Genomic DNA, 14192 nt, shown 5'->3' on the forward strand with positions numbered 1-14192 from the left:
AGTAACGCATGGGCTGCGCTGGCCACCCGTCCAGCTCTGTGTGACGATGGTCACTATCCACGGGGCTATTTGAGGCCTGAGACCCGGGTGCTCATCTCCCAGGAGATGCAACCACTGGAGAAGGTTCCGGACGTGGAGATCCCCTTCCTGGGATGTCTCTCCTTCCCCTCCCAGCCCCAGCTGAGCAGCCCCTGGAGAAAACTGGACTGATTTTCAGTCCCCTGGGGCACTGTATTCCCGGGAGAAGGAAAGGGCGACAGGGGCAGAGACTGAAATCAAAAAAGAGCTTCAGTTGGGGCTAAATTGCGGGACTGTCCTCTCCTGAAAATACTGGCTCCTTGGAATCTCAGTGAGTGACAAAGCAGGGATTTTCCAAAATTACACGATTCATCTCTAAAAGCAGTGTCTCTGAAAAGCCAGGACTGTCTGACAAACCGCATGGCGTACCCCACAGTGCATCCCCTGTTCTTTGGGCTGGGGGTTTGCTGAGTCTGCTTTCCAGGAAAACGCAAGCAGCAAGGGCCGCTTGAACCCCCTCCCCCATCAGAGTCAGGGCTTCCTGGGCTCCTCCAAACTCACGGAGGACGCTGGCTTTGCTCATGACCTTGAAAGCAGGTGACAGACCCAGTCGCCGTGCACTGAAAATAGAAGGTGCCTGCGTCTTGCATTCTCCATTCACCTGTGCAGGTGCCCTCTGCCCTCCCAGACGCTGCTCTTTGTGACAAATGTAGGAGGTGGCACCAAACTGGCTGCAGCAGGAAGTCTGAAGAGTCACGGGGCTGACTGATTACACGGGCTCTCCAAGGCCACGCACCCAGGAGACCAGATCTGTTGACCTTGAGCACGGCCGCCTTCCAGCAGCCCGTGTGACCCTGGCCCTTTGCAGCACGCCCTCCTCTCCTTGGCCTGCCCATGACAGCGCCAGCCTCGTGGAGATGACACATCGGGGTGGGGGGGGTGAGTGTCCACGCGCTGAACCAGCACCCCGGGCTATGAGGTCTTTCACATTTGCCAACATCCCTATGCCCTGAGGTCTGGTATCCATCAGAGCTGGACCTCGACACCTGACAGCCTCCTCCATCCAGATGTCCCGCCCAGCACACCTTAGGCCAGGGCAAGCTAGCTGGCCTCTGGGAACCATTCTGCTCTGGCCTTGGAAATTCACATATTCACGGAATTACCAGCACCCCCAGAAGAGTCTTAGAAGCTCGCTAAACCAACCCCCTTGTTTTAGAGGCATGGAAACCGAGGCTCGGAGAAGTATCCAAAGCTACGCAAGAGAGTGGAAAGAACCAGAACGCATGCCCACCTCTCCTGACTCCACGGTCTACTCTTCTCATCCACAACCATGCGTAGCTAATGCTCGCACATCTGGGGGTGACAGGAGAGGAAGGGGAGGTCCGTACAACCCACATCACGCACGGGCGTCATTAGCTGAGAAATGCAAGGTAACGGGCCCATACTCCTGTGTTGTCCTAGGACTTGGTTGAAAGCGCCATTATCTGTGAAAGACGGCCGAGTGGGAAGGGGTCCTGGACACGGCCTCACCGACCTCCCTTCTTCTATGGCATCTCTGACCCAGACTCGGGAGAGCTTCTTGGAGGAGGCAAAGCTGGGCGCAGGGGGGGCGGGGGGGGGGTGGTGGCAGGGCAACACCACAAACCCGGGGGGCACGGTGGGGGGGTGGGGTAAGCCCCCAGGGGTAGGCAGGGCGCCCACGGCCTCGGAAGCCATGGGAAAGAGTCTGACTTTATCCTAAAGGTGATGGGAGGGAAGTGGAGGGTCTCACGAAGGGGAGTGGCACCATGGAGGTTGCAGCAGGATGAAGACTGGATCGGAAAAGCGACCAGGGGAGGCTCGGGCAGGAGCAGTGGAGGTGCAAGCCAAGTGGAAGAAGCTGTGTGCATGGACCCTACACGCTCTCCCGGAAGGATCTAACGATGCTGTAGCGCCTACCTCAGTACCGAATCATGAAGGATGTTCTTTCCACCTGCCTCTTCTAAGTCCTGTCGCGTGGGTGGCAACATTGACAAGTGGGTTTAAGTTCCAAGAGTCAACCATGCGGCTTGTAGCCCAGATGTCCTTCAGGTGCATATCTGCTCAAGAACGAGGTCCACATGCTATGACACACGCGAGAAGCCAGAAGGCAGCGTTAAAAGAAAGACCAACCGTCGGACTGCGGTTTGCTCCACCTACAGCAGAAAGCGAGGCCCAGCTGCAGCATCGTGGCTCCCAGGACACTGCTCCATGTCTACAGAGGCACTGGGTCCCGAGCAGCAGGCGCACCACGTAACCTGGGATCAGCACGCCAGACTTCTCGCTTCCCAGGTGGCAGAGACCAATGCAGCTCTTTCCAAGGGCATTAAAATGAATCTGCCAAGCCTCCACGCCACAGGAGAATGTAACATCTCCAGAGATTCAATACAGCTTCACCGACATTTCAGACTTTGACATTTTTCTGACTTGGGCTGTTTCCCCGATTCTTCGCTTTCACTGGCATTTGAGATCACATTTCTCCAGGTTTCCCTAATTCATTTAAGAAATTGGCAGTGATGCTAGATGAGCACTACCAACCTTGGGATGAATCCTTGATGGCCGTCTCTGGAAAGGAACTCACAGCCTGCCAAGGGTCACACCTTGGATTTCATTGATTGGTCCCACTGGGGGTGGGGGTGTGGGCAGGGATGGGTATGAGTGGGAACTAAGGCATCATCGGAACCGGACCTGGCATGTATTGAGTACTTACTGTATCCCAGGTGCTTTACCATCCTTCCACCAACCCTGCATGGTTGTCCAGTAGATATTATTCCCTCCGCCCTACAACTGGCAAAACCAAGACTCAGAGAGGAAAACTCAGAGAGGAAAACCCTGCCCAGAGTCGCCCAGTTAGTAAACATCCAGGGCACGAGCCCTGGACCATCTGACTCCATCTAAAGCCACTGCCGGCATCTCTTCTCCGCTGCTCCGACATCTCGATCAAAGACGCCCTGCTGGCACACACGGACGTCCATGCAATCTCCTGGTTGCCTTACGGGGCAGTGTAGCCTAACCTCACGTAGCACCTGGGAGGCAAGGTTTAAACTGAATTCTGACAGAGGAGCTGGCGTTAGTGTTTGAGGCCAAAGATTCAGCCGACAGAAGATCTGAAGGCAGAGAACGCGCGTGTATACTATGTCCTAGAAGAAGTTCGGAGGACAGCTGAGTGCAGCCTGCAGGAAAGAAAGACGATTCAGGAACGGCAGCTACGGGCTATCCGGGGGGCCTTGGAAGCTGGAGTAACCCGCCAGGACGTTATTCTAAGGGCAGTTCGGAAGCCACCGAGGGACTCAAAAGGCAGGAGTGTCAGGGTGTTATTTGCATTTTTGGAAGGTCACTCTGGCTGCGGAGTGGCATATTCCACCCAACACACATACATTTTCAAGCTGGTTTACAATGGGTGGCTTCCCACGCCCAGACCCAGCTGCTCAGACTCTCAAGACCGCACTCCAGCTCCACTTGGAGTCAGAACATTCCGTTACCTACTGGGCTCTAGTCCACATCACCCTGGAATTCTCTCCTGGGGTGTGAGGTCATCCATCCATCCCAGCTGTGTCTGCAGGAGACACACAGGCAGAGAAGGCCTGGCTCCCCTCCTTGGCAAGCAAGGCATCCTCCGTCTTTCCTTTTAATTACATCACATTACATTTTTTAATGACATTACAGCTGAAGCATATTCCTGCATTTTTATTAGAAGCATATTCTTAAAAACCTATTCTTTTAAGCATCGTTTTGAGTGAATGCATAGCATTTCACCGTTTGGGTGATGGCACCAAAGTCACATGTTTAAGAGTGGTGAGGGAAGTTCCTGGTGGCCCAGTGGTCAGGACTCGGCGCTCTCCCTGCCGAGGGCCCGGGTTCCACCCCCGGCTGGGGAACTAAGATCGCGAGCCCTGCCTTTCTGCAGCCCACGTGTGGCCCCAGGGCCCTGCTTTCCCTGCAGTCATCAGTATCCACCAGTCAGATGCCTTAGCTCCCGCCAGGCCGCGCAGGCTTTGTCACGTGCACACGCCCTATTTAAGGCAACCTCTCAGAAGACCTGCACGCCAGGGCTTCGCTGGTGAGCTCGGACTTGGACGGACGGCCTCTCCTTTCCATGGAGCCTCACAGCTTCCCGCACGTTGAAGGACACTTTCTATTAGGTCTCCCGCCATCACATGAGAGCCCCAGGAAGCTACCTAACAGCATATTCCATAAAAAGGACTTGTCATTTTCCTCCTAACCTGTTCCCAGCTCAACGAAAGGCACCACCAACTAACTACCCCAACACCAAGTCAGATATGAGGCCCTGCTGACATTTAATTCACACACACACGCACGCACGCACACGCACACACGCACGCGCGCGCAGATATGTTAACATATGTCAAGAAGAAACGCACAGCAGCATCGCTGATTACTTACTCACACCCACTTCGTTACTCACAAAGACCAACTTTCTCCACCGCCCAGATGTCTCCAGTCTGTCACATGCTCCATCCCCACTGGCCACCCCAGCACAAGACACCCTATCCCTCCGCTGGACCATTCCTCCGCGTTCTAGATGCCCTGCTTATCATGAAGCCGCACCGTCCCATTTCTGCACTGAAGGCACAGTAGCCTTTCAGACTCCTGCCTGGAGTGCCTCGGGCTTCCTCTGTGCTCTGGACCCAGGCGGGCCCCATCTCAGCTTCCTCTCCAGCTCACCCTGTCCTCCCCAGCCCGCTCTTTTGGCTCCTGCTATTGGGCCCACAGGTCCTGGACCACCTCCTCCTCCAGAGCCCACTCGCTCACGTTCCACCCACGCTATTGCCTCAGCTGAATGTCCTGCCCCCATTCACCAGGCTGACCCCTAACAGTCCATGAAGACTCAGCCTCCCCCCCCAGGATGCTGCCCCAGGCTCTGGTCCTGGCCAGGCTCACCTCTCCCATAGGACTGGTCATGGTGCTCAAGTCAACTCTTTCCTTGCCCACTTCCTTTGGGAAAGTGGATACAGAATAAATAATAAGTAAATACAAATCCCCTACCATCTCCCCTCTTTCCTTCATCTCCTGGCTTGATTCTCCCTTAGTTTTACCATCACCCATCAACTGGCTCCTGTCCATCTGCTAGAACAGAGGCTCCACTTTGCTCTATGCGAGCTCCACCCGAGGGGACCTTGCTGGACATGTGAGTACCTGGCCCCGTAGTGCCCGCCATCTGATTCTGCAGGTGGGCGGTGGGGCAGGTCTGCATGTAATAAGCCCTGTCCCCAAGGTGGTTCTGACATCAGCAAAGTTGAGGGGCCTCTGGGACCATTTCTCCCCTCCCTCTTTCCCTGTGGGTCTCACCGTGAGTATTTGGGGCCATCCCTCCAACCTCAGAATTGGATTTAGGAGTCATGGCTCTGGCCAGCCCGTAATTAAGCACCTCTTTTCCTCTCCTGTGATGCTTCCTCTGACTCCATCCTAACACTCCCAATTCTACTTTAACGCTAGTCTGTGCCTTTTAAGCTCCCAAGCCTGTTTTCTCCCTGACTGCACTCCTCTTCGTGGGCATCACTTAGCCCACTTGACTCTTAGGGGCAGGAAAAGAAACCACGGAAATTCAAGGTAGGGACGTGAGAGATCTGGGCAACAGCCTGGATGTGCTCATTTCCGTTCCCACCTATCCAAGTCGGGCTCCTGGTAAGTGTTTCTCATGCAGGCCCAGGACCTCAGAGGCCCTCTACGCATCCACAAAAAAAGCAGAAGTCCCAGAAAGTAAGGAAAAATAGATGAAAACGGCAGACACGTTATCACTCTGTAACTCCATGTAGAAGCAGGTTATTAAACGATCATATGGAGAAGATGCCAACTCTGTGGTAGGAAGAGAAATCTCCAAAACAGAAAGTAAAGGGGGAAATAACCATTTCGTGAGGCGGACGAGACAGAACCAGAGCAGGTGAGCCCTAGGAGTCACTTGTCATCTGGCCTTTCATCTGGCCTCTTGTCTTAACCCAAGGCCTGAACAGGGTCTTCACCATCACGTGGGCTGCTGCAGAGACGTTCAGAGGAGCCCATGGACAGACGCCACGCTCCGCCTGCAATCTGGAGGCTAGCACTTCTGTCCTGAGCCCAGACCACCTGCCTCCATTCTCTGCCTCAGGTTACTTCCCGCTCTGGCAGCTTTCCCACTAATTGCAAGTCCTGCACGAGAAGGCAGGAAAGATACCCTCAGCTCTGACTCCCCTCCCAGGGCCCACATAGCCTTGAGCATCCTGAGGATGTAACAAACACGGAAGAAGGCAGCCTAGTGCAGAGGCCTGTGAACAAGCTTTGCAGCCAGGCCCCGGCTCTGCGGTCACCGGCTGTTGCAGGATCCAGCGAGACAATGCCCATAGGACACGTAGCCTCTCAATAAAGACAGGCCCTCCTTGGATAAGCAAAGGTTGTTTGTAGCTATCATTGGCGACAGTGCTCTGAAATGGATAAAAAATGTATTAACCGACACTGAAAAAGTATTATCACCTTAGCAAAAACACAGAACATTTTTCTTCGAGGGGAAGCAACCAGTCGCACAAGAAGCAAAGGAGAAAAGAAAGGTTTTTTGTTCAAAATCGGCTGGCCATTCAATCTTCTTTGTTTTACCTTTGAGGGTTCATAATGCAAGTTCTCCTTTCTTGGAGGATGTGCTATGCTTACACTCCTAAGATGTACAGAGTCTCCCTGGAGGAGTCTGGTCTACCCATAACAACACGTGCTCCATTGTCTGTGATATTCCACACCCCAGATTTATCAGCCCGGGCCCTAACAGGGATGGCATTCTCAGAAAGTTCAGGAACCACTTTTATGTTCCCCTTTTGATATACAGCCATAATTGCCATGCAGGGCTTTAATAAAGTCCATCTCAAAGTTGTAGACTGCCCCCATGGAGATAACTAAGTCTGCGATAATAAATCTTGTCAAAATAGGAATTTCATTTCTTTCCTGAAAATGAAATGAAGAAAATGATTTAAAGTGTCCTTTTCTCATTTACCAGCACTGAAATAATAATGTGCTGGCCTTCCCAAGCAAACGTCAAGACTCCATGCAACCTCTGGAAGGCCGGGCCGGAGCTTTGGATTTATTAGAAAGAATAATTTAATTAACAATCATTATTATGTTATAACTGTAACCTCTTAAATATATGGGGGTTTTAAATTTTACAAAGCACACTCTCCTTTGATTCTCATCCCAATTTTACAGATGAGGAAACTGAGGCTCATAGAAACTCGGCAGCTTATTCATGCCCAGGTAGCTAATAAGTACAAGAGCTGAAACTGGAATCCAGGCGTCTGACTCCCAGCCCAGCGCTCTGCACGAGGTAGATGTCTGAGCTGCTTTTCAAGAACCAGGAATGGAGAGATGGAGCCAAGCAAAGCTTATTTGCCTTTCCCAAAAACCAAACGCTGATGGCAGCAGCCTTTGCTTTGGTCAGAATAATTCAGGGAAAAAAACAGATTTACTTGGTTCCACTTCTATAGGGCCAGCTCTTCCAACATCAAATAGAAAGACCAAGAAAAAAAAATCTGAACCAGGGCTTCCCTGGTGGCGCAGTGGTTGAGAATCCGTCTGCCAATGCGGGAGACACGGGTTCGAGCCCTGGTCCGGGAGGATCCCGCATGCTGTGGAGCAGCTGGGCCCGTGCGCCACAACTACTGAGCCTGCACTCTAGAGCCTGTGAGCCACAACTGGTGAGCCTGCGTGCCGCAGCTGCTAAAGCCCACGCGCCTGGAGCCCGTGCTCCACAACGGGAGAGGCCGCCGCAGTGGGAGGCCCGTGCACTGCGACGGGGAGTGGCCCCTGCTCGCCGCAACTAGAGAGGGCCCGCGCACAGCAGCAAAGACCCAACGCAGCCAAAAATAAATAAATAAATAATTAAAAAAAAAAATCTGAACCAGTTAAATGTAGCTTCTGAGTCATTTCAAGCCATAAATATTTATTGAGTGGTTATGTGCAAAGACTCTGGCTTTGGCTTCAAGGAGCTTACAATTTAGTAGAAGGGATAAAACAAGAACACGTGTCTCACACACATGCACACACGCCAGAACAAAGGCTGGAGCAACCCAGAGTGCAGAGAGAGTGATGGGGGGCATTCAGGAAAGGTGTCTTGAAGAAGAGTGTGATGGGCTTTGACAGTGAAGGTGGAAGAAATGACTGATGGATCCACTTACAGAGGCAAAGGCCGGGAATGAGCCAACACACAGGAAAATTGCCTGGCACGTGGTACCCACTCACTGAAGCTTGCTCGTTTTTAGAGAAAGAAGGCAGAAGCGTCCTTAGACTGAAGTTAAAATAAAAGCTCTTCCATACTGCGAGGAGAAAGCAGAACTGGTGAGCAAGAGAAGGGTCCCAGGGCTGGCTCCCGCTCCCTTTCACAGGGAGGGCCCTCGCCTCAGGCTCCAAATTTCAGCTGCCGCCCGACCTCCTTGGAGCCATGGCTGTGAGGCGCCGAGCACACAGTGCTGGCTGCATCTGAGGGTGTAACATCTCCTCTGCCCGCAACATCCTGCTCTCTTGGTCTAGTGGACGGTTGCGGGGGACCGTAGCTCCCAGGGAACAGCCCCACCACTACTGTAGCACGGAGGGAGGCGCTGGATTGGAAGATGGGTAGACAGGGAGTTGGGATGGTTCCCACATCTTCAGCCAGTGCCCGAGAGGAGGAGGGCCACTTGCATTATTTGAGGCTCCCCAGGTACTGAAATAAGAAGAGGTACCAAAGGGCGGGTACCCAAGTTGTGGTGTATTTTAAAGGCTCAGAACTAAATAAATTAACACATTTAATAATTAACATGCAATGAGACGTCTTTATGCTCTTCAACATCCAAACAGAGACTTTATATACAGATATCAGTTCATACCGCAACAGTTATACTAGTGCTGTGGTTCCGCAGCAGGACCTAGGTTTAAGGATATGTGAGGAACATGATTCTTTTTGATCCTGTACATTCCTTCTTGGATTGAATATATAGACTCATTTGGAGATAGCAGCAGAAGTTTACATTTGAGAACCTCTACGAATGGGAGACGCAGGCCCCCATGACCCTCCTGCCTAATCTCCTGCCCTTCATCCCACTCTTATTCACTGCCCCACTCCCCATCCTAACCCACCTCCTGGGGGTAAGCCCTGGCCAAAGTCTCGGCTCATGCCTGTGATTCTGGTCACTGGATCAACCAAAGATGTCTCTGCAGTCCAGGAGCGGGGCCTGGTCCAGCTATGTGAGGAAGGCCGAGGGCCCTCCGGGGATGCTGCAGGGACTGGCAGGGCTGACAACGCTGCCTGCACAGCTAAGTGGGGATGGCCACTTTCCGCTCCCGGGCTTGCTTTTTTTCTTCCTGCACCCTCCTCTGCTCGGCTCCTTGGGGTCCTGTGCAAACACTGCTGTTCCCAATGGCTGAAAGCACTTGTCATTTAGTGCAGCAGAGACCCTGCAAGGAACTAACTACATGCTCGGTGGTAGAATTCACTGCACCAAAAAATTAGATGGTTCCACTGCCTGCCTACAAATCTCTGTTGGTTTGCAAATGATTCGAAAAGAAAGAAGTGTCAGGCTTTCTTCAGATGCCCCCCAAAAAGAGTGCATTGTTCATCTGGACACAAGCCGACGACCAAGAAACCTCTAGGCGAACAGAGACAGACATACGACCCCACTCATTCAAGCACTTGTCCCCCGCGTTCATGGCATGCCCGCTGTGTGTCAGGTGCTGAGCTAGGTATTGGGTGGACAGCTATGTACAGGGCCTGGTCCCCTCCTTCACCAACATCAGAGGATGAAGGAGGTGGACAGAACAAGAGAAAAGGAGAGAGCTCAGTAAACGCTACCCCAGGGAACTTACTGGCACTGCAGGCTGAGTGTCACCGCTTAAAGTAGGGCTGAGATGTCAGCCCCCTTCTCTCCCTGTCTGCTTCCCTCACCCCTCCTCCTCTCCTCCTTTCTTTAACTCTGTCCCTCTTCTTCCTCATCCATCCTCGGCCTCACCTTTTCTCCAACCTCCGCACCCTCCTCTCCCAACCTCAAGCTCTGAGTAAACGGAAAAAGCGCACACATCCTTATGCCCAAGTCCTCCTCAGCCCTAGAAAGCTGCCGTTTTTAATGCAAATGCCTGCCTGACACATGCTTTGCAATTTATTTACTTCCAACCCCATCTTCAGAAGCAGGGGACTTATCAGTCAGCGTCATAAATACTGGCTCTTTTTTTTTTTTTCCCCAAAAAACTGCAGCTCCAACAGCAAGCATCTGATGAGGACGTGTGCTGCACAAGCAGAAAACTGGATGAAGCCCCAGAAGGATGCAGGCCTTTCTCGAGCTCCAGAGCTTTAGCTCGATTGCCTGAGTCGAGGTGGTTTCTATCTGTGTCAGTCAGTGCGTCACAACATCAGCCTCCAGCCCCGCTGCACAGCACCCGTCAGCCAGCGCCTTCCCACACAATACCACCAACTGTAAAAGCTGCAACCACCGTTGAAGTTACAACCGCGATGATTTCTACAAATGGGGAGGGATGCGGTTCTGCTCAGTTAGTCCCCTGTGATAGGTAGGTTGCCCGTGGGACAAACACCTTTCCTTTTAGTAAATCCAGAATACCCTTGCTCAGCTACACGTTCACCCAAATCACCAATTCACTGGCAACAAATGTCTATCTGCACGTGTGAAGTTCTTTCTTCCTGCTGGAATGCGCGTGGTTCCACAGCATCCCCAAGTCTGGGGTGACCAGGGTAGAGTCCTCAGCTGCTTGATCTTAATATACTTTGCCTTAAGAAAATGACTTCATTTGTGGAAAACGGGTCTTCATTAGACCTCACCTTATATGAACCTTCACCCTGGCCCCCAGCCCCACCTCGGCCATCTGTTCAACCAGCTCCTACACGAGTGTCCTCCGCCCTCTCTAAAGAGGCTTTCCGCATTGCTCTACCTCCCCTACCTTTCCCCTGAGGGCCTTCCACTTTCTTGTGATTTTGTATTTTGCTATAAATTTTAACTCCGCTCTCTAAGATGGCTCTCAAGACCCGGCCGATGGCGAAAAGAGCTCACCATCATTACGACACACAAACCAAGCACCTGGACTTCCCTGGTGGCGCAGTGGTTAAGAATCCGCCTGCCAATGCAGGGGACATGGGTTCAAGCCCTGGTCCAGGAAGATCCCACATGCCGTGGAGCAACTAAGCCCCTGCGCCACAACTACTGAGCCTGCGCTCTAGAGCCCGCGAGCCACAACTACTGAAGCCCGCATGCCTAGAGCCTGTGCTCTGCAACAAGAGAAGCCACCGCAATAAGAAGTCCGCGCTCTGCAACGAAGAGTAGCCCCCGTTCGCCGCAACTAGAGAAAGCCCATGTGCAGCAACAAAGACCCAACACAGCCAAAAATAAATAAATAAAAATAAATAAATTTCTAAAAAAAAAACCAAGCACCCTCACACCTCACCCCATGCCATATCGCCCCTCACCCCAAGAATTTAAGAGTTTACATCATCACTATCACTTTGAATTAAGATGTCCTTATTATTGTTGGATCCATCCTAGTACCCAGGACACTGCATAAAATAAGGAAAATCTGTACATGGCAGATTTTCAAATGCTTACTGACGCAGTATGCTATGACCAGCTAGTAAAACAAAATAACACAACTAGGGGGTGGGGAAGGGAATATATTATCATCCAGCACTCACCATGGAGATCAAGTTCACCAGGAATGTAAAGACTAAGATCAAGGAACAAAAAGAATACTGGAGTTGCCACTTTTCTATGTGTGTATTACGTGCAGTCAGGATTCAGAGTTATACTGAAGGGAGTTACAGTGAATGGAAAGAATTCACAGAAGAGAAGAAAGGGAGAGTTTTGTTTTGACTATGGCTCCCCCAAAAAAAAAATTTATTTATAGTCTCAGGAGCATCAGGGAAGAAGCTGGGGAGCAAGAAGTGGGATAAAAACATAGAGTGAGCAGTTTGGGAGAGGATGGGCTTCGCTCCTAAAGCACTAGGCAGGGATGGAAATAGAGAGCACGCCTTCCTCAGAAGAAGTTTACATTCATGCCAAGAAAGTGGGTGAGCGCTGTCAGATGTAACCAGACTTCCCCCTGCCTGACTCACAAGATGGGCTCTGGTATTTCAGACCCAACAGAAGGACCTGATGGGACTCTCTCTCTAAGTGGCACCAACCCAAACTCCGATTCCCTGTCGGTCTGGGGAAGGCTTCTTTTTAGGTCCTGCTAAAGGGGTGGTGCCTTTGCGAAACTACTATTTACACAAGAGACGGCAGTCCGGCGGTGGGGGGGGGGGGAGTCGGGGGGAGGGCCGCCTTTGGAAGGGGTACGGCGAAGCCTAGCACGCCGGTTATTCTGGGTACGGTTAGAGAACATCTCTGCCTCTGGGTCTCATCTCAAGGAACAGGCTGGATGTGGGTCCTGCTGACCAAGTGGTATGAGGAGCCTGACCCACAGGCAGCCTGTCCCCACTCTGCTGTCAACCAGAGGCTCCAAACTTCTTTCTCAGAGTGAGACAGTTTCAAGAAAAAATGTTTCCTTCTCAACGAGGAAGGCCTGCCTCTCAGCCCTGGAACCCCGGGGGCCCCATTCCCCAGTGAAGGGCCTGCAGGCCGTGCTCCGCCTTGACGTCCGCAGGTTGAAATGGCTCTGCGGGAGCTGAAGTTAGTTCAGCCCAATCTCCAATCCAAAGAACCGCATCCATGGACTCCCGGCCTCCTGCACAGGGAGCTCTGAAACACCTCTGCTGGGGCCCTGGCCCAGTCAGCTAACGCCCTGCCTTCACAAGGGAAGGTGTCTCTCACCAAAGGTGTTTCTAAAGGTGCTTTGAGTTGGGGGTAGGAAGGCCCCAGACCCAGAAGGGAAGCGCTGAACACAGCAGCGGTTGCCCTGAGGGGTCTGGGCCTTTGCTGGGGGGTGTCTTGTGCCCCGACTCCTCCAGAGAGGAGACCTGTTCTCTGAGCAGGCCCTCGGGCCAGGCTGGACAGCACCCGCGCCCGACTTCCAAAGGAACTTCCCCTCCTGGCCATCCACCGCTCCTCTCGAGTGACAAGAACAGGAGACGTTGCCAAGTGACGCCGGGCCGAGCCGTTCTTTCCCCGGGCACACAGGGTTGGGAAAGGCGCTGCCTGGGCTCGAGGAGGGTCGGGAGGGGCAGGGCAGAGCCCCGGGAACGAGGCCCTCCGCGCTCCGAGAGTGGGTCACTAACGGCGAGGCGCAGGGCAGAGCAGCCTCGGAGCCCGGAGCCGCGTTTCCCCAAACCGGCTTCCCTGCAAAACCCGGCGAGGCCGCGCGCCGGAGCGGAGCAGCCCAGCATCCCGCCGCCGCCCGAGGCCGGAAAAGTTCCTCCGGGCGCGGCGCAGCGCGGGCCCGCCGGCGTCTGTCCAGGGTGCTGAAGGGGCTGCGCGGGCAGCGCGCGGGCCGGCTTCCGCGCGCTCTCAGCCTCCGCGCCGCCCGCTCTGCCCTTCCAGACTCCTGCCCTGTCCTCCTCCGGCCGCACCGAAGCCTCTTCCCCGCTCCCCTCCCGCCCCGCGCCCTCCACCCGGCGGCTCCGACTCGGCCGGCCCCGGGGCCCCGCGCCCCTCCCCGCTCCCGGCTCTGCCGAGCCGCTTCTCCCCGCAGCCTCCTCCGGGCGCCTCTGCCGCCGGGCTGTCGCCGCCGCCCCCCTTACCTTCTTCTTTCGGTCACGGGAGCGGTTCCTCCGCTTCCTGTTGGATTCCTCCTTCTCCTTCTGCTCCTGGAGGGCCTGCGCCTCAATGTCTTTGATTTTCTTCAGCTGTTTGGCCGCTTGAGCCATGGCCGGCCACGGTGCCCCGCTCGGTCCCCGCCTCCCGGACCCCTCACACTTGGCGATCCAGGTGGCGACACCCTCCCGGGGAGGAAAAAAGGAGTCTGCGCGCCGGCGGAGGGGGGAGCGGCGTTCCCCGCCGCGGGAAGGCGGCTGCCGGGTCGGCGGGGGACGCGGCCGCGAGACGCGCGGAGGGCGAGGCGGCCCCCGGATGGCGCCTCCCGCCGCGGCCGGAGCTCCTCGCCGGCGCCCGGGACGGGCTCTGGGCTCGGCCCCGCCGCCGCCTCCCCCCTCCCCCTCCCTCCCCCCGTCCCCCTCCCTCTCCTGCGGCGGCTGCGGGGAGGCGGCTCGTACTGCGGCTAGCGGCGAACGGCGGGGAGGAGGCGGACTCCAGCAGTTAACGCAGGGCGGC

The 14192-nt window shown here is 54.3% G+C and overlaps 1 protein-coding gene across 1 annotated transcript in view; it reads right to left on the bottom strand.

Moving 5' to 3' along the window:
• The window catches only part of ANK1 (ankyrin 1), a 205515-nt gene extending 191726 nt beyond the window's left edge, over positions 1-13789 (bottom strand). Inside the window, exon 1 of the mRNA XM_061177537.1 lies at positions 13664-13789. Within this exon, the coding sequence (XP_061033520.1) occupies positions 13664-13789 (126 nt within the window). The remainder of the gene's footprint in view (positions 1-13663) is intronic.
• Between the last annotated feature and the right edge of the window lie 403 nt (positions 13790-14192).

The sequence above is a fragment of the Eubalaena glacialis genome, chromosome 20 (genome assembly GCF_028564815.1).
Source record: "Eubalaena glacialis isolate mEubGla1 chromosome 20, mEubGla1.1.hap2.+ XY, whole genome shotgun sequence".
Classification (NCBI taxonomy): Eukaryota; Metazoa; Chordata; class Mammalia; order Artiodactyla; family Balaenidae; genus Eubalaena; species Eubalaena glacialis.